This window comes from Dendrobates tinctorius, unplaced genomic scaffold (assembly GCF_039654945.1).
Source record: "Dendrobates tinctorius isolate UK_male_01 unplaced genomic scaffold, ASM3965494v1 ptg000132l, whole genome shotgun sequence".
NCBI classification, from domain to species: domain Eukaryota; kingdom Metazoa; phylum Chordata; class Amphibia; order Anura; family Dendrobatidae; genus Dendrobates; species Dendrobates tinctorius.
The window spans coordinates 2203734-2224531 of NW_027361800.1; the positions used below are offsets into that span (position 1 = coordinate 2203734).

The 20798-nt window shown below is 42.8% G+C and overlaps 1 protein-coding gene across 2 annotated transcripts in view; it reads left to right on the forward strand.

The window, feature by feature from the left end:
• FSTL3 (follistatin like 3) overlaps window positions 1–20798 on the forward strand; it is a 276736-nt gene that overhangs the window by 96615 nt on the left and 159323 nt on the right. For both annotated transcript variants that reach the window (XM_073543369.1, XM_073543370.1), the window contains exon 3: window positions 2720–2935. In XM_073543369.1, coding sequence (XP_073399470.1) covers window positions 2720–2935 — 216 coding nt within the window. The remainder of the gene's footprint in view (window positions 1–2719; window positions 2936–20798) is intronic.

Consider the following 20798-nt stretch of genomic DNA (forward strand, 5'->3'; position numbering starts at 1 on the left):
TTCAGGTAAGTTTTGGCAAACTCCAGCCTGGCTGTTTTATGTCTCGGGGTAAGAAGTGGGGTCTTCCTGGGTCTCCTACCATACAGTCCCTTTTCATTCAGACGCCGACGTATAGTATGGGTTGACACTGTTGTACCCTCGGACTGCAGGGCAGCTTGAACTTGTTTGGATGTTAGTCGAGGTTCTTTATCCAACATCCGCACAATCTTGCGTTGAAATCTCTTGTCAACTTTTCTTTTCCGTCCACATCTAGGGAGGTTAGCCACAGTGCCATGGGCTTTAAACTTCTTTTCTCCATGCTCAATGTGGTACACACAAGGACACAGGACAGAGGTTGAGTCAACTTTAATCCATGTCAACTGGCTGCAAGTGTGATTTAGTTATTGCCAACACCTGTAAGGTGCCACAGGTAAGTTACAGGTGCTGTTAATTACACAAATCAGAGAAGCATCACATGATTTTTCGAACAGTGCCAATACTTTTGTCCACCCTCTTTTTTATGTTTGGTGAGGAATTATATCCAATTTGGCTTTAGGACAATTCTTTTTGTGTTTTTTCACACTAGGACTACTGGACTCGTGACCCCGCCTAGAACTACTGAAAGGAGTCATTTTGACTCCTTGCTTGTTTTCGTTTATTTTTAGAGTTTCATTTGTGGTTATTTATTAATAATTATATTTTTTGTAATGTATTATTATTGTGAGATCCAACAGTAATGCTTTTGATTGTTTTTTTTCTGCTTTTCTTATTTTTCTACAGAAAATAACAATAATTATAATAGACGTTTTTCAAACAACATTTTTTTCTTTTCAAGTGCACACATATAAACAACAACTGAAAAACAAAAAGCAGAGAAAATGTAGGTGGAGGAGCATAAAAATGAAAATATGGCGCAGAATTCACCTTCTAAACATTTGGTGTTTCGCATTTTAGGCATTGCCTTTGATTTATGGCAGTACATTGCCCACACAAAGACTTACCACAAGTCTTACAATTGCCGACAGATCTATTTTTCTTGCACTTTTCTTTGATCTGGCAAAATTTTGTTTGAACCATCACTTCTGAGCATGTAGAAACTTGGGACGTGGAACCCTTTTCCCTATCTGTGACATAAGGACCACTCAACTCTCTCACAAGCGTTTGCAAAAATGCCTTGCGTGACATTTTTTGGTGGGTAATCTCCTTGTATATTATCCATGCATTTATACCCGCAAAGTCTAAGGCATTTTCAAATGCATGAACAGGCCATCTCCTTGTGCATGTTCGTGTGGTATATTTTCGTGCCATGTGATCCACTACATCTACTCCATATTTTGTTTCATTGTAAAACTTTACCGTTTCTGGAGTTTTTTTAGCGGAATCAGACGCAACAACAACATCTGGATGGACCGAACTCAAAATGACAACATTTTTTTGGGCTTTCCTTGATATACTGTAAGTGAAAAATTGTCTTCATTTCTAAACACTTTAGTGTTGTACAATTCCTCTTTCATGGATTTTATTTCTTTAGGCACTTCTTGCCTTATCTTGTTCAGTGTTCCCACGATGGTTGTTCCTTTGCTTTTTAGCTGTTTAGCTAATTTTACTGAAGTAAAATAATTATCGGTTGTAACATTGCGACATTTTTTCAAAAACGGGTCCAATAACTTCATTATCACATGGTCAGCTAAACGGTCCTCAGCACGGCGTGTGTCATCTTTTGCCTAGATAAGGGAAGCCATTTGCCAGATATTTGCTCTCCTTATCAACAGCTAGCCAATATTTGTGGCCATATTTATCTGGTTTGGAAGGCATGTACTGCGTGAATGGACACCTAGTTTTGCTTGGGAAAAGTTGCTCATCCACCATTATGTATGGGCCAGGTTTGTAACACGCAATACAATTTTCAATAAACCTGTCCCACACAGTAGAAAATAGAGCAAACTTGTCCGTTTGCAGTCTCTCCGATCGAGTAGATTTCTCATCAAATCTGATAAGATAAGAGCCTAGAGTAAACAAGCTATTTTGTTCAGTATTACACAGTAATACAAGCAGGTAAAACACAAGGAAAATGTGAAAAGTTGACATGTAAATTGAACTACATCTATATGAACATCAGGGTAAATAAGAGTGAAAAAATTATGCACAAAACTTTATAGCAACATTTAGTGACAAAAGGACCTCAAAATATAGTAGGGAGTCAAAATGACTCCCTTCAGTAGTTCTTGGTAAATTTTGAAAAAAACGCGCAAATTTTTCACCAAAATTATTTATTCTCACAAAATCTTTTTTCACATCATATTTGAGGAAAAGTCACCGAGTTTCAAGCCGGAATTCTGAAAAATGTAGTCACAGAAGAGAAATAAAAAACGAAAGGTGTCAAAATGACTCCATCAGTAGTTCTAGTGTTAAGACAAATTAAATGAAGATAATAATACCAAAGAATTTGTGTTTGCAATCATTTTCAGGAAGAAACTGAGTATTATCTGACAGAATTGCAAGGGTGTCAATACTTTTGGCCACAACTGTATATATCATTTTTCAGTCACAGCCAAAACTATGTTGTGAAGAGTAAGTCTTAATAGTTTTATAGCATTAAGTTTAATATAAATTGTATTAATGTATTTGTCCATGTAGCTGTTTTGCATATCTTTGATATTATAGTTAAATAATCAGTTATCTTCTCTCTAACACCATGTAATATCTTTCATATGTGTCTCATATTCGCTTTTACCCACAGACAGCTGTGATGATGTACAATGCCCACCTGGTAAGACATGCCTTCTGAAAGATGGTCGCCCCCAGTGTGAATGTGCACCTGACTGTTCTGGTCTCAATAGTGATATTCCGGTATGTGGCTCAGATGGGAATACATACCAGGATGAATGTGAACTAATCACAATCAAATGCCGTGGACAGCCGGACCTGGAAGTAATGTACTACGGAAAATGCAAGAGTATGTTATCACTTTTTATGTTACCTTATTTCTTGTGCTATACTTACTTAAATATGAAAATGTATTTGAATGCACGGTATCTTCCACACACAGATCCACATAGACGTACATGAAGTCGCTGTGGTTTTTGTACTACAGGAGCCATATGCACTCTATGTGCAGCTGTATCATTTTTTCATACAATAATCACAGAGATAGTCTTTTCTCTCAGTTACAGTGAAGGAAATAATTATTTGATCCCTTGCTGACTTTGTAAGTTTGCCCACTGACAAAGACATGAACAGTCTATATTTTTAAGGTAAGGTTAATTTTAACATTGAAAGATAGAATATCAAAGATAAAATCCTGAATATCACGTAATATAAATTTATTTGCATTTTGCAGTGAGAAATAACTATTTGATCCCTCTGGCAAACAAGACTTAATACTTAGTGGCAAAACCCTTGTTGGCAAGCACAGCAGTCAGGCGTTTTTTGTAGTTGATGATGAGGTTTGCACACATGTCAGGAGGAATTTTGGTTCACTCCTCTTTGCAGATCATCTTTAAATCATTAAGATTTTGAGTTTGTCGCTTGGCAACTCGGAGCTTCATGTCATGATCCAGTGTTGGATCTGGCGGTATTAAAAGCACAAAGTTAACTTTTTTTACTTTGGTTCAGTTCAAAGGTGTTTTGACTGTCCCCGGTGGTGGTGAGTGGTATCGCACCTTAGGTTAATGTGCACTTAATTATAATTCAGGTGTTGGACTCTATAATTGGGTCTCAGGGTGTTCACTCACTGCTGGTGATATTCCTTGCTTAGTTGTTGGAGAGCCTGGTGGAAGGATGGAGCTGGATAGGAGTCCTGCGCAGTCAGCCAGAGAGAACAAGTGCCAGCTAATGGTGTCTGCAGGAAGGACTTGCATGGCCTGGTGGAGTCGCAGTTTATGGTGTCGGCGGGAAGTGCGGGCATGGCTTAGAGGAGTGGCGACTTGGAAGAGAGTTGCACTCAGCATGTTCGACTTGGTTGGTGAGAACTGGACTCGAGCATGCTTGGATTCTTGGCAGAGGCTGGACTCATCTTGGGACTCTGTGTACTGGACTGCTGCAAGTGGTGATGGACTCTGCTCCCAGGCTGCACGATGGTGATGGATCCAGTTATGGTGATGGGTCAGGGTGGAGGAGTAGATGCACACAGGTGGTGGGCTCTGTTGCTAGGAGCGTACGCAACAGAGCAAAGCTAAGTGGTGTTCCCCCTGTATTGTCTCTTTCCCTCATGTGTGTTATTAGTGCAGTGGTGGGATTAGTTTCCGCACCGACCTATTCCCTAGTGAGGGTTTAGGGTCAGGGCGAGCTAGGGCGTTGAGGTACGTGTGCGGCGCCCGGTGCGAAACCGGCATAGGGAATGTCAGGAGTGCAGGGACACTGGCTCAGGGGAGCTCAGGAGGTCTCCAATTCCCTTTTCCCTATCGCAGGGCCCACCACTGTTAATGTTTCCCAGGTTCCCCCTTTATTATTTAAATTCGCCGTACTGGAGGCGGTGTTTCCAGAAATGTATTTATAACGTGTAATTCCCAAATTCGCCAGGTGGAGGCGGCGTATCCACCTGCACGTTTTATTATTTAAATGCGCCCCACTGGAGGCGGTGTATCCAGGGTCACGTGTGTTATGGGTTCGCCCAGCGGAAACATCTGCGTCCTGACACACGTGATCATGACACTTCAACTCCCTCCATAAGTTTTCTATGGGACTAAGGTCTGGAGACTGGCTATGCTGCTCCATGACCTTAATGTGCTTCTTTTTGAGCCACTCCTTTGTTGCCTTGGCTGTATGTTTTCAGTCATTGTGTTGCTGGAAGACCCAGCCACGACACATTTTTAATGTCCTGGCAGAGGGAAGAAGGTTGTCACTCAGGATTTTACGGTACATGGCTCCATCCATTCTCCCATTGATGCCCTTAGCAGAGAAACACCCCCAAAACTTAATGTTTCCACCTCCATGCTTGACAGTGTTCTTTGAGTCATAGGCAGAATTTCTCTTCCTCCAAACACGGCGAGGTGAGTTAATGCCAAAGAGCTCAATTTTTGTCTCATCTGACCACAGCATCTTCTCCCAATCACTCACAGAATCATCCAGGTGTTCATTGGCAAACTTCAGATGGGCCTGCACATGTGCCTTCTTGAGCATGGAGACTTTGCGGGCACTGCAGAATTTTAAACCTTTATGGCGTAATATGTTACCAATGGTTTTCTTGGTGACTGTGGTCCCAGCTGCCTTGAGATCATTATCAAGTTCCTACCATGTAGTTTTAGGCTGATCTCTCACCTTCCTCATGATCAAGGATAACGCACGATGTCGATTGACAGTCATTTTGTATTTCTTCCATTTTCTTATTATTGCACCAACATTTGTCTCCTTCTCACCCAGCATCTTACGTATGTTTTTTTAGCCCATTCCAGCTTTGTGCAGGTCTATGATTTCGTCCCTGACCTCTTTAGAAAGGATGGTCTTGCCCATGTTGTAGAGGTTAAAGTCTGACTGAATAATTGAGTCTGTGGACAGGAGTCTTTTATAAAGGTGACTATGTAAGACAACTGTCTTTAATGCAGGTAATGGGTTGATTAGGAGTGTCAAACTGGGCTGTAAGAGCCAGAACTCTTAATGGTTGGTAGGGGATCAAATACTTATTTCTCACTGCAAAATGCAAATAAATTTACATAATTTATACAATGTGATTTTCTGGATTTCATTTTTGATATTCTATCTCTCAATGCTAAAATTAGACTACCCTTAAAATTATAGACTTAAAATTTTTAGACTGTTCATGTCTTTGTCAGTGGGTAAATGTACAAAATCAGCAAGGGATCAAATAATTATTTTCTTCACTGTATGTGTGACTGGTCACTCAAAACCATAACTAAAGTTTCAGGTGCCATTGCAGCTTAGATAGCTGCAAGCGATCGCTTATTCTTCCAGTAGCTATCTCTCTCTTCTGACTCACACTGCAAATCTAATATATAAAGCTCAATGTGGGTGTGTGTGTATGTCCGGGATTGGCATCCGCACCGTCGCAGCTACAGCCACAAAATTTGGCACAGTCACACGTCTGGACCCCGAGAGCATCATAGGCTATGTTGTGAGGAAAAATTTTAACCCCGCACGTTCCAATTCATCAAACAATTTTGCCCCTATCTACATAATGGGGAAAATGAGTGTGTATTGGTATCTGCACCGTCGTAGCTACAGCCACAAAATTTTGCACAGTCACGTCTGGACTCCAAGAGCATCATAGGCTATGTTGTGAGGCAAAATTTTAACCCCGCGTGTTCCAATTCACCAAACAATTTTGCCCCTATCTACATAATGGGGAAAATGAGTGTGTATTGGTATCTGCACCGTCGTAGCTACAGCCACAAAATTTTGCACAGTCACGTCTGGACTCCAAGAGCATCATAGGCTATGTTGTGAGGCAAAATTTTAACCCCGCGTGTTCCAATTCACCAAACAATTTTGCCCCTATCTACATAATGGGGAAAAAGTGTATGTATGAATGTATTGGCATCTGCACTGTCGTAGCTACAGCCAAAAAATTTTGCAAAGTCACACGTCTGGACCCCGAGAGCGTCATAGGCTATGTTGTTATTCGAAACTTTAACCCCGCACGTTCCAATTCACCAAACAATTTTGCCCCTACATAATGGGGAAAAAGTGAAAGGAAAAGTGTTGGAGGCAAATTGACAGCTGCCAGATGTGAACAAGGGGGACTTAAAGAATGAGAGCGATGGCGCCAAACAGTATATACTGTACAGTTGCTAAGATGGGGCCCTGACATGGGATACTCACCACACGGGGATATGAACACACACACAAAATGCGCGCCACATTACCACGTGCTTCAACACATATACCACCCTCAGCACACATTTCACCACACATACACCACCCTCGCCACATAAGTCGAAACACAAAAGTCGCCACTCAAAACTCGCCATGCTGTCCCAGAGCTGCTTAAAAGATGAAAAATGAGCTGTGATTGGTTGCTATCAGCAACAGTTTTCTTTGTAGACCGTTGTGGTAACTGAGGCCTGTTATTCATATAATTTCTATGGTGTTATCATCCTTCTGTAAAGCTGGAAATAACGCAATTTATTACCGTGCCAACACAGACCACCCTCTGACACAGACTGCAGGGGGAGCCCAGTATCACACAGGATAGGATTAGATACACGGCTCAGCAGTCAGTATAACACAGGATAGGATTAGATACACTGCTCAGCACACAGTATCACACAAAATAGTGTTATATACATGGCTCAGCAGACAGTATCACACAGGATAGGATTAGATACACGGCTCAGCAGACAGTATCACACAGGATAGGATTAGATACACAGCTCAGCACACAGTATCACACAAAATAGTGTTATATACATGGCTCAGCAGACAGTATCACACAGGATAGGATTAGATACACGGCTCAGCAGACAGTATCACACAGGATAGGATTAGATACACAGCTCAGCAGTCAGTATCACACAGAATAGGATTAGGTACACGGCTCAGCAGTCAGTATCACACAGGATAGGATTAGATGCACGGTTTTTATGTGCAATATAATCATTATAATTTATTATAGCTAACCACAGTTGGTTACTATGCCCAGGCAACGCCGGGCTCTTCAGCTAGTATGAAAATATTGCTCAGCCAAGCACTCTTCTGATTTCATTGGGGAAAGAGGTTGCTGAAAAAATGTGGCAAAATTCAAATGGATCAACCCTTTTCTTCTCCAACAGCATCTCTTGTAAGAATGCTGGAAGGCTCCTATAAACCTTATATGGTCAGTCGATCCTCCTTAAAATGATGGGTTTAAACGACTTTCTTCTAATATGTATGGGGGCCTTAGGCTGGAGTCTCACTACAGAGGAATATGGACGAGTGCTATGCGAGAAAAAAAATCGCATAGCACTCACACCACTGTTAATCTATGGGGCAGCTCCCATCACCGTATTTTTCTCTGCCGTATTGTACGTCCCGGTGAAATCGCAGCATGCTGCGATTTGCACCATATATCGGCTGAGACTCGCCAATGCAAGTCTATGGGTGCGAGAAAAACCATCAGTGTGACTTGTGAGTGGTGTCCTTTGAAAAGCCGGCAATTCAGTGCGGTGTACAGTAAAATCACACTGACAGCTTACAATAGAATAGACACATCAAAACGTAGTTTTACCTAGAAAAATTGTAGTTTCCATAAATTGAAGAGACTACAAAATGAAAACGGAAAACTAAATACCATAAAAATATACAAATTTTATTGAGATGAGAAAAATATATTTTTTTAAATGCAATTCAACAATATTATAATCATGGGAACAACATGTGCAAATGGAAGTCACACATAAAGGTAAAGTGCCAGACAAGGTATTATAGAATGCCAAAAATTGTTTTGTACAATATAATGTAAGGTCACAAAAAAAATTGATTTCCTAATGTGTAAAAAAAAAAAAAAAAAAAAAAAAAAAAAAAGGGCCAAATAGAAAAAGTGCTTTAAACAAATCAAAGGTGGCATCCAAAATAACAAAAAAAATATATATATGCCCCTAAAAAGCAACAAGTGAACCAATACTACCAATTAGCATAAATTAATCAAGATAAATATGATAAATCAAAATAGTGATTAGATGCAAGTGCATAAGCAAGTGAATGCAATAAACATGATCATTCATAAGTATGAAGGCATGGTGTGCGACAAGAAGGGGCAAATATAGGGTAAGTCTGGTGATAAATTACCTTGATGTGATGACCGGACACCCCTACAATAGAATAGATAGAATAGAAATATACACATAGTATAGGAGTATATATATATATATATATATATATATATATATATATATATATATATATATATATATATATATATACACCTATACTATGTGGAGACATGGAATAAATAAATGGGAGTTTTATTCAAGTACCGATCCTTTTTCCTGTTTTTGATCATTGCACACTACTGGTTGGCAGCATGGGATAGCATGGGTACTTACTACTGATGCAGCGACAAAGCATGGTGAGCCCACGCCAGTTTTTTCTGTGAATACATTCTTTTAGTAAATACATACAGGTCCCAAATTTTACACTCACATACTACTAACAGTATTAGTCACTGACCTCTATAAATCTCACTGTTCTGCATGGGTTTACTGTATGTAAACCATGTCTCCTATCCTGTTAGCGTCTGCAATTATTTTACAGAAGCCAAAAAATGAATATTAAGATATATATACAGTTGTGGCCAAAAGTATTGACACCCCTGCAATTCTGTCAGATAATACTCAGTTTCTTCCTGAAGATGATTGCAAACACAAATTCTTTGGTATTATTATCTTCATTTAATTTGTCTTAAATGAAAAAACACAAAAGAGAATGAAGCAAAACATTGATCATTTCACACAAAACTCCAAAAATTGGCCAGACAAAAGTATTGGCACCCTCAGCCTAATACTTCCGGTAACCATCAATGAGTTTCTTACAATGCTCTGCTGGAATTTTAGACCATTCTTCTTTGGCAAACTGCTCCAGGTCCCTGATATTTGAAGGGTGCCTTCTCCAAGCTGCCATTTTTAGATCTCTCTACAGGTGTTCTATGGGATTCAGGTCTGGACTCATTGCTGGCCACCTTAGAAGTCTCCAGTGCTTTCTCTCAAACCATTTTCTAGTGCTTTTTGAAGTGTGTTTTGGGTCATTGTCCTGCTGGAAGACCCATGACCTCTGAGGGAGACCCAGCTTTCTCACACTGGGCCCTACATTATGCTGCAAAATTTGTTGGTAGTCTTCAGACTTCATAATGCCATGCACACGGTCAAGCAGTCCAGTGCCAGAGGCAGCAAAGCAACCTCAAAACATCAGGGAACCTACGCCATGTTTGACTGTAGGAACCGTGTTCTTTTCTTTGAATGCCTCTTTTTTTCCTGTAAACTCTATGTTGATGCCTTTGCCCAAAAAGCTCTCCTTTTGTCTCATCTGACCAGAGAACATAATTCCAAAACGTTTTAGGCTTTTTCAGGTAAGTTTTGGCAAACTCCAGCCTGGCTTTTTTATGTCTCGGGGTAAGAAGTGGGGTCTTCCTGGGTCTCCTCCCATACAGTCCCTTTTCATTCAGATGCCTACGGATAGTACGGGTTGACTCTGTTGTACCCTCGGACTGCAGGGCAGCTTGAACTTGTTTGGATGTTAGTCGAGGTTCTTTATCCAACATCCGCACAATCTTGCGTTGAAATCTCTTGTCAATTTTTATTTTCCGTCCACATCTAGGGAGGTTAGCCACAGTGCCATGGGCTTTAAACTTCTTGATGACACTGCACACGGTAGACACAGGAACATTCAGGTCTTTGGAGATGGACTTGTAGCCTTGAGATTGCTCATGCTTCCTCACAATTTGGTTTCTCAAGTCCTCAGACAGTTCTTTGGTCTTCTTTCTTTTCTCCATGCTCAATGTGGTACACACAAGGACACAGGACAGAGGTTGAGTCAACTTTAATCCATGTCAACTGGCTGCAAGTGTGATTTAGTTATTGCCAACACCTGTTAGGTGCCACAGGTAATTTACAGGTGCTGTTAATTACACAAATTAGAGAAGCATCACATGATTTTTCGAACAGTGCCAATACTTTTGTCCACCCTCTTTTTTTACGTTTGGTGTGGAATTATATCCAATTTGGCTTTAGGACAATTCTTTTTGTGTTTATTCATTTAAACCAAATTAAATGAAGATAATAATACCAAAGAATTTGTGTTTGCAATCATTTTCAGGAAGAAACTGAGTATTATCTGACAGAATTGCAGGGATGTCAATACTTTTGGCCACAACTGTGTGTGTGTATATATGTGTGTGTGTGTATATATATATATATATATATATATATATATGTGTGTCACTGATTCTACGTGTATATATCTATTCCATTCTAACCTATTCTATTCTATACTGTACGCAGCAGATCATTTGCAAGATATATATATATATATATATATATATATACACTGCTCAAAAAAATAAAGGGAACACAAACAGCCTATTGCAAATGGAATGGTGTTCCCTTTATATTTTTGAGCAATATATATATATATATATATTATATATATGTGTGTGTGTTTTAAAGATTATTTGGTATTAAAACAATGTTTACAGTTGTGTTTTACAACGCGATTCTAACATGAGCTTTTACATAGAGAGGTCTGCTGTATGTAAAAGTTCATGTTAAAATCACATTAAATCACATTGCATACAGATGTCATACGGATATCACACTGTTACTAGATGCGGGAAAATCGCATCCTCGCATTGCAAGTGGATTTACATACGGATCACTGTTCAGGGAACATTTGTCTCGATTCTCGAACCGATTTTTTTTTTTATACGGTAAGTGTGACTCCAGCCTTAAGTCAAACATAGTAACATAGTTTTGAAGGCTGAAGGAAGACCTTATTTCCATCTAGTTCAGCCTATTTTTAGTGCAGCTGTTCTACATTGTTGATCCTGGGGAAGGCAAAAAACCCACAGAGTAGAAGCCAATTTTCTCCATAGGGAAAAAAATTCCTTCCCCTAAGCTGGGTCAACCATCTTCCTATAATATTATGTTATTCGTAACCTTCTATACTGTTACTCACAAGAAAAGCATGCATTCCTTTCTTAAATTCATTCAGTGAGTTGGCCATCACCACTTCCTCAGGAGGAGAATTCCAGAGCCTCACTGCTCTTACCATGAAGAACCCTCTTCTATGCTGGTGCAGAAATTTTCTTTCCTCCAAACAAAGAGAATGGCCCCTTGTTCTTGTCACAGTCCTTGGCACAAGCAGTTCATTGGAGAGATCTCTGTATTGCCCTCTGATATACTTGTACATATATATTAAGTCTCCCCTAAGTCTTCTCTTTTCTAGAGTAAATAGACCTAATTTTGATAACCTTTCTGGGTATTGTAGTGAACCAACTCCATTTATCATTTTAGTAGCCCGCCTTTGAACCCTTTCAAGTTCAGTAATGTCTTTCTTGAGCACCGGCGTCCAAAATTGCACACAATACTCCAAGTGTGGTCTGACGAGTGATTTGTACAGAGGGAGAATTATGTTTTCATCTTGTGTCCCCAGACCTCTTCTGATGCATCCCATGACCCTATTTGCTTTGGTGGCAGCTGAATGACACTGGGCACTCCAATTTCGCTTCTTATTGACTAAGATGCCTAAGTCTTTTTCCATGTCTGATTTCCCCAGCAGTTTCCCATTTAGTAAGTAATTGTAGCATCTGTTTCTCCTTCCCATGTGCATAACCTACACTTATCTGTGCTAAACCTCATTTGCAATTTTTCAGCCCAATTCTCCAATTTACTCAAATCTGTCTGTAGTTGCAAACTGTCCTCCTTTGTTTGTCAAGGTTCAGGTTACCATATTTCAAGTCTTGTACTGTATATGGAGCATACTGCACGGACTTGACAACAGGTCTTCCGACTCGAACTTACAGCCTCATATCCCTGTAAAGATGTAAATTCAGGTGGAGAGGCCCAAGGTCAGTCAGTGCATTTTGGTTTGTGTACAGACTATGAAATATGGACATGTGAACCCAGCCTTAGGCTCATTCAGAAACAGGACAATCTTTTATACTAATTTGCTCCTAATTAAAATTTGCTGAAAAGCGATTACTACAAAAGGAGACCTCATTAAATCCATGAAAATGAAAGTTTGTTGTAATATAAATTGATTCTAACTCGTGTAATGCTGACACATGAGCAAAAATTGGAAAAGGGATCGGTACTTTAATTTCATCCGTTAAAAACAGGGGTAACCATGATTTAAAAAATCCAGAGTGATTCCTACGCGTTTCTGGCATATCTGCCCCTAGTCATAGACTATATTCTATGACTAAGAGCAGTTATGCCAGACACGTAAGAGACAATCTGTATTTTTTTGATCATTGATAACCCCCTTTTTTTAACAGTTTAAATAAATGGGAGTTTTATTCAAGTACCCATCCTTTTTCTTATTTTTGATCATTGAACTGGTTGGCAGCATGGCATAGCATGGGTACTTACTACTGATGCAGCGACAAAGCACGGTGTGGCTTTCCATGTTTTTTCACATTTTTTCAATTGTGACATATGTTGTTTAAATGTGATTATGAATTTGCAGATGAATTAATCAGATGAGCTATGAATCCTGTAAAAACAATCTAAGAACAAATATTTTATTGGGGACTTAGCCTCATAAAATAACTTAAATAAGCAACATTGACAAGGGGGTATACTCTGGCTAGAGGAAAGAAGGTTTAATCATAATCACAGATGCAGATTATTTCCTGTAAGTATAGTGAGAGTATGAAGCTCTCTGCCACATGATGATGTAATAGTTGATTCAATACAAAAGTTCAAGAAGAGTCTGGATGTCTTTCTTGAAATATATAATATTACAGGTTATTCGTACTAACTTCTGTGATGAGATAAGCCCCCAAACTAACCTGAAAGAGAAGAAAATCAAGTTTTATTATACTCACCTGGGGGTGGTCAGGTCCGATGGGAGTCACAGGTCCGGGTCCTGCGCCTCCCATCTTCATGCGATGGCGTCATCTTCCTTGCCTCTTGTCCTGGCTCTTGCGCAGGTGTACTGATCTGCCCTGTTGAGGGCAGAGCCAAGTACTGCAATGCGCAGGTGCTGGGCCTCTCTGACCTTTCCGCCTGCACAGGAGCCACGACAAGAAGCAAGGAAGATGACGCCATCGCATGAAGATGGGATGCGCCGGCCTTGGACCTGCGACGCCTATCGGACCAGACCTCCCCCCGGGTAAGTATAATATAACTTGTTTTATCTTTCAGGTTAGATCGGGGGCTTATCTACAGCATTCTATAATGCTGTAGATAAGCTCCGAAAGGCAGTGGCCACAGCTTATTGCGGAAAAACGAGGTGACAGGTTCCCTTTACCTTCAACCTTAAAACTATAAAATTAATCTCTTCCCAACACTTTTAATGCCTAAACCTGTGTAATTGTACATGTAATGTCATGTACATGTGGTAATATACTCACAGATCGCCATCTTCCCCGGTTTCTATCACTGCTCCAGTCCTCTTCTGATTCATGTGTTGGCTATTCTGACTTGCTGTATACAAAAAAAAATACACTTGACACAAAAACGTAATTTAAACAATAGGTATTTTCTGATGACATTCCCTTTAAGAGCTTGTGCCCATGTGTAAGAGTGGTGGATTGTACTGTTGTGTTCCTACCCCTGAAAACACAAATCGCGCTGTACTGTGTATTACAATGAGAAGAGTGTCATGCAGTTTTACTTATTTTTTGACATGTGAAGTGTTAACTGTGTATTGCAGTTTTAAGTGTGCATAATGTGATATGGTAAGATATAGAGTTGATATGCATTGCAAGTATAGTAGGTACAGTGTGCAGAAAAGCTATAGGCAATGTAAAGTATAAGATAAGTGATATAATAGTTTAGATTTTAGGACATAAGGTAGTGACTATCGATAATGTAGACTTTGGTTAGCACTCTAAATATAATATGTGTAGTTTATGTAAGTGTAATACATAGTGATTGTGATATAGGTTTGTCCAGCTACATACTATAGGGACAGACATAGTTAAAGTTTAGGAAGGGAAAGCCTTAGACCTCTTTCACACTTCAGTCTTTTGACGTCAGTTTGAATTCGTCGTCGCAACGGATCCGTCAAAAATAGTGAAAAACGGATCCGTTTTTTCATTCATTTCGTCCATTTTTCGACGGATCCGTTTTTTTCATACCTCCCAAATGGGAGGCTCCCAAACGTGATTGTCTACTGGAAACTACTGGAAAACTATATATAGGGTGTTTTAACACCACATCTTTGAAAGGTTGGAGAGCAAGTGGCAGAGATGGAAGGAGTTATTGCGAAGATTGTGAACATCTATGCAGATTTTGCTTTTGAGGCCAGTAGGTTGGCAGTGATCAGGAAAAGGAGGAAGCAAGACAGCCCATCCTTCGTCTGGGCGACGTCTGTGGATCCATCCGATCACTGCACAGCGAATGACCTGTGGGGTATATTCAACGCTGTACATGGAATTGAGGCAAAACCCTGAGAAGTTCTTCAATTATGTATGCATGAGAGCTGAAACATGGATTTTTGTGATAACTCACTGTAAAATCCTTTTCTCCGAGATGCTCATTGGGGGACACAGGTACTGTGGGGTGTATGCTACTGCCGCCTGGAGGCTAACACTAAGTGAAAAAAAGAGGTTAGCTCCTCCGCCATATACACCCTCGCCCCGATTGTGGGCGGAAATCAGTTTGGTGCAAAAGCAGTAAGAGAACAACAAAATCAGCCTTAATACAGGTACAACATGTCCAGAAAAAAACACCCTAATATCAAACGAAAAATGCATGTTGATTAAACAAACAAGAGCCAACTTGGCTAATATTGTGGGTGCTGTGTCCCCCAATGAGCGTCTCGGAGAAAAGGATTTTGGGTGAGTTATCACAAAAATCCATGTTTCTCCTTCGCCTCATTGGGGGAAATAGGTACTGTGGGACATCCGAAAGCAGTCCCTGGATGGGAGTTGACTCACCGATCCAAGCTATATGCACCTACTGTCTAAAGGTGCATCACCGCTGCTTGGAGAATCCTTCTACCCAGGCTCGCATCCGCTGATGCCTGAGTATGTACAGTGGGGAAAAAAAGTATTTAGTCAGTCAGCAATAGTGCAAGTTCCACCACTTAAAAAGATGAGAGGCGTCTGTAATTTACATCATAGGTAGACCTCAACTATGGGAGACAAACTGAGAAAAAAAAATCCAGAAAATCACATTGTCTGGTTTTTTTTTTTTCATTTTATTTGCATATTATGGTGGAAAATAAGTATTTGGTCAGAAACAAGCAATCAAGATTTCTGGCTCACAGACCTGTAACTTCTTCTTTAAGAGTCTCCTCTTTCCTCCACTCATTACCTGTAGTAATGGCACCTGTTTAAACTTGTTATCAGTATAAAAAGACACCTGTGCACACCCTCTAACAGTCTGACTCCAAACTCCACTATGGTGAAGACCAAAGAGCTGTCAAAGGACACCAGAAACAAATTTGTAGCCCTGCACCAGGATGGGAAGACTGAATCTGCAATAGCCAACCAGCTTGGAGTGAAGAAATCAACTGTGGGAGCAATAATTAGAAAATGGAAGACATACAAGACCACTGATAATCTCCCTCGATCTGGTGCTCCACGCAAAATCCCACCCCGTGGGGTCAGAATGATCACAAGAACGGTGAGCAAAAATCCCAGAACCACGCGGGGGGACCTAGTGAATGAACTGCAGAGAGCTGGGACCAATGTAACAAGGCCTACCATAAGTAACACACTACGCCACCATGGACTCAGATCCTGCAGTGCCAGACGTGTCCCACTGCTTAAGCCTGTACATGTCCGGGCCCGTCTGAAGTTTGCTAGAGAGCATTTGGTTGATCCAGAGGAGTTTTGGGAGAATGTCCTATGGTCTGATGAAACCAAACTGGAACTGTTTGGTAGAAACACAACTTGTCGTGTTTGGAGGAAAAAGAATACTGAGTTGCATCCATCAAACACCATACCTACTGTAAAGCATGGTGGTGGAAACATCATGCTTTGGGGCTGTTTCTCTGCAAAGGGGCCAGGACGACTGATCCGGGTACATGAAAGAATGAATGGGGCCATGTATCGTGAGATTTTGAGTGCAAACCTCCTTCCATCAGCAAGGGCATTGAAGATGAAACGTGGCTGGGTCTTTCAACATGACAATGATCCAAAGCACACCGCCAGGGCAACGAAGGAGTGGCTTCGTAAGAAGCATTTCAAGGTCCTGGAGTGGCCTAGCCAGTCTCCAGATCTCAACCCTATAGAAAACCTTTGGAGGGAGTTGAAAGTCCGTGTTGCCAAGCGAAAAGCCAAAAACATCACTGCTCTAGAGGAGATCTGCATGGAGGAATGGGCCAACATACCAACAACAGTGTGTGGCATCCTTGTGAAGACTTACAGAAAACGTTTGACCTCTGTCATTGCCAACAAAGGATATATCACAAAGTATTGAGATGAAATTTTGTTTCTGACCAAATACTTATTTTCCACCATAATATGCAAATAAAATGAAAAAAAAAAACAGACAATGTGATTTTCTGGATTTTTTTTTCTCAGTTTGTCTCCCATAGTTGAGGTCTACCTATGATGTAAATTACAGACGCCTCTCATCTTTTTAAGTGGTGGAACTTGCACTATTGCTGACTGACTAAATACTTTTTTTCCCCACTGTATATTATAATCTATGGCGAATGTGTGCAGGCTGAACCAGGTTGCTGCCTTGCAAACCTGTTCCGTCGAAGCCTGGTGCCGAAGCGCCTAAGAGGCACCCACTGCCCGAGTAGAGTGTGCTCTGATCCCTGCCGGAATCGGCACGCCTCTGATGCGGTAGGACTCCTGAATAGTCAAACGAATCCATCTGGCTATGGTCGATTTTGAGGCAGCGAGCCCCTTCCTGCGCCCTGCGGGGAGCATGAACAGCGTGTCTGTCTGACGAAAGGGTGCTGTCCGTGACACGTACCTCTGGAGGGCTCTTTCCAGGTCTAACGTGTGAAGAGCCTTTTCCACATGGTGCAGGACAATATCCTCATTAATGTGAAATGAAGAAACGACCTTCGGCAGAAAGGGAGGGGCTGGTCTGAGCACCACCTTATCCTTATGGAAAGTGAGAAACGGGGCTCGGCAGGATAGGGCCGCGAGCTCCGAGACCCGCCTGATAGAAGATATGGCCACCAGTAACACCACTTTCCTGGAAAGGTACAACAAAGAGACATCTTGTAGCGGATCGAATGGGGCTTCCTGCAAAACGCTTAGGACCAGGTTAAGGTCCCAGGCGTCCAGGGGCGCCCTATAGGGAGGTACCAAATGGGAGACTCCCTGGATGAAAGTCTTCACCTGCAAATTGATAGCATTTCTGCGCTGGAACAGGACGGATAAAGCCAATATTTGTCTCCTGAGGGAGCTTGGGGCTAACCTTGAGTCTAGGCCAGACTAGAGGAAGGCCAAGATGTTGGGGATAGAGAATGTCAGTGGAGGACAACCGCGGCCTCGACACCAAGAAAAGAAAACCTTCCAGGTGTGATGGTAAATACGTGCTGAGGCAGGCTTCTGGGCACTAACCATTGTAGCGACCACCTCCCGCCCAAACCCCGCCTGGGTTAGAATCCAAGATTCAACGACCATGCCATTAAACACAGGGCCCCTGAGTTCGGGTGGAAGATCGGGCCCTGGGACAGTAGATCCGGGCGCTCTGGCAGTCACCAAGGAACGTCGGCGAGCAGCTGCACTAGATTTGCGTACCACACTCGATGGGGCCAGTCTGGGGCCAGCAGAATCACCGGAACCCCTTCTGTTTTGATATTTTTGATGACTCTCGGGAGTAGTGGAAGCGGGGGAAATAGATATGGGAGGCAAAACTGGTTCGATAGCAGAACCAACGCATCCACAGCGATTGCCTGTGGGTCCCTGGACCGAGCGACATACGTGGGCACCTTGGCGTTCACCCTGGGAGCCATCAGGTCAACATCCGGTGTCCCCCACCGTTGGCAGATCTGCTGGAAGACCTCGGGGTGTAATGACCACTCCCCGGACGCAAGACCCTGCCCGCTGAGATAGTCTGCCGCCCAGTTCTCCACGCTCGGGATGTGGACTGCCGATATCACTGAGTGGTTCGTCTTGGCCCAATGAAGAACATGCCCTACCTCGCACATGGTTGCTCTGCTGCGGGTGCCCCCTTGATGATTTATGTAAGCCACCGCCGTGGCGTTGTCCGATTGAATCTGGATGGGGCAGCCTGCTAGAAGGTGATGAAACTGTTGCAGAGCCAGCTGGATTTCTCATATCGCCAACAAGTTGATCGGGAGGCATGCCTCCTGCGGGGACCACCGTCCTTGGGTCGTGTGGTGGTGAAAAACCGCTCCCCAGCCGAGGAAGGGTTTCCCCAGAAGTGGAGAGGAACTGGTTATCCACCACCCGAGCGACTGCCTGACTTGCGAGGACAATCGGCATCGGCGATCGAGCGTGAAAGGGTTCTTGTCCCAGGCTGACGAGAGGGCGTGCTGCAGGAGGAGAAGATGGAACTGGGTGAATGGTATCGCTTCTATTGCTGCCATTTCTATTGCTGGTATGAGGGACTGGTTGGCAAAGTGTCCGGACTCCCTGCCGGAGGGCTAGAGCCTTGTCTCGAGGGAGAATTTCCAACCCTCGGCAAGTGTCGAAAATCATCCCCAAAAAGGAAATTCTCTGAGCTGGCACAAGGGATGACTTCTTTGTATTGACCAACCACCCTAAGCGGGCAAGAGTATCTAGCGTGATGCTGACATTTTCCTCGCATGCCCGCATTGAAGGGCCCTTGACCAAGAGATCGTCGAAGTAAGGCAAGGTGACTATGCCCCGAGAGTGCAGGATGGCCATGATGACTGCCATGACCTTTGTGAACACTCTGGGGGCCGTGGCTAGTCCGAAGGGTAGCGCTGCGAACTGGAAATGTAGACCGTTGATGGCGCGGTGTAGAAACCTTTGATGTGGAGGGAAGATGGGAATATGTAGATAGGCGTCATGGATATCGATAGAGGCCAAGTATTCTCCCTGCCCCATGGCCGATATGACTGAACGGAGGGACTCCATCCAGAAATGTCTGACCCTGATGAATTTGTTCAGGAGCTTCAGGTCCAAAACAGGTCTGGCAGTCCCGTCATTTTTGGGAACTGCGAATAGGTTGGAATAGAAGCCACGAGCTTCGTGTTCCAGCACGGGAATAATGACTCTGTTGCACTGGAGCGATTCTTTGGCTCCTAGCAAAGCCCTTGCCCGGGTATCCACCCTGGGAAGATGGGAAAGAAAAATCTATCTCGTAACCTTAGGACACCAGCTCTTTTACCCATGTGTTGTGTGCGACGTTGAGCCAGACGTGGTGAAACCAGAGTAGGCGGCCGCCTACCTTGCTGGTGTCGTCTGGCAAATGCCTCGAGTCATTTGGATGACGATCTTTGGGACCTGGATCCCCTCGACCTGGGCTGGTGAGTTGACGCTGGTTGACGCATTCTCCCTAATGGGTTGGCTCTATATGAGACCTGACACTCTCTATCCTGGTTAAGGCGACCTGAAGCGGCGGAATTGGCCGTTGCGGTCCACCCGGGGTTGCGAAAGGCCCGAAAACATGCTTGAAACTGGTGGTGAAAAGGCGGTGTGATCTTTTGTTGAGGGAGAAAACCGCTCTTCCCTCCTGTGGAGTCGGAGATGAGCTATGAGCTGGTCTAACTTCTCTGCGAATAGGCGGCCGCACTGATAAGGTAGAGAAGTCAAGGACTTCTTGGAGGTGGAATCAGCCCGCCATGTCCTCAACCATAGAGCTCTCCTAATGGAAATTGCATTAGCGGCAGCAAGTGCCACGCAATTGGCCTCATCCAAAGATGCATTAAGCAGTCCCCAGCCATAGTGATCTGACTCGCGATCTCCGATATCTCTGCAGGTAGGTCCCTATCCTTCTAGGCTTTGTTTAACGATTCTGACCAAGAAATCATGGCCTTGGCTACCCGAATGAGGGAGAGAGTGCTGACCCTGATGCCTCAATTTCTGAGTGAGCCAAGCTCTCTATGAGACGATCCATGGGATCCTTAATAGAAGAACCACTAGGTATGGATAACAGGGTTTTAGAGGCTAAGCGTGACTCCGGTGGATCCACCATTGGGGATTCCGTCCATTTTTTACAGAGGTCCGGAGCAAATGGATACCTCACTTCGAGCGCCTTCTGACCCGAGAAGCGCCTGTCCGGCCGTTCCCTGTGCCGCTGTACTATGCCCTCAAACTCTTG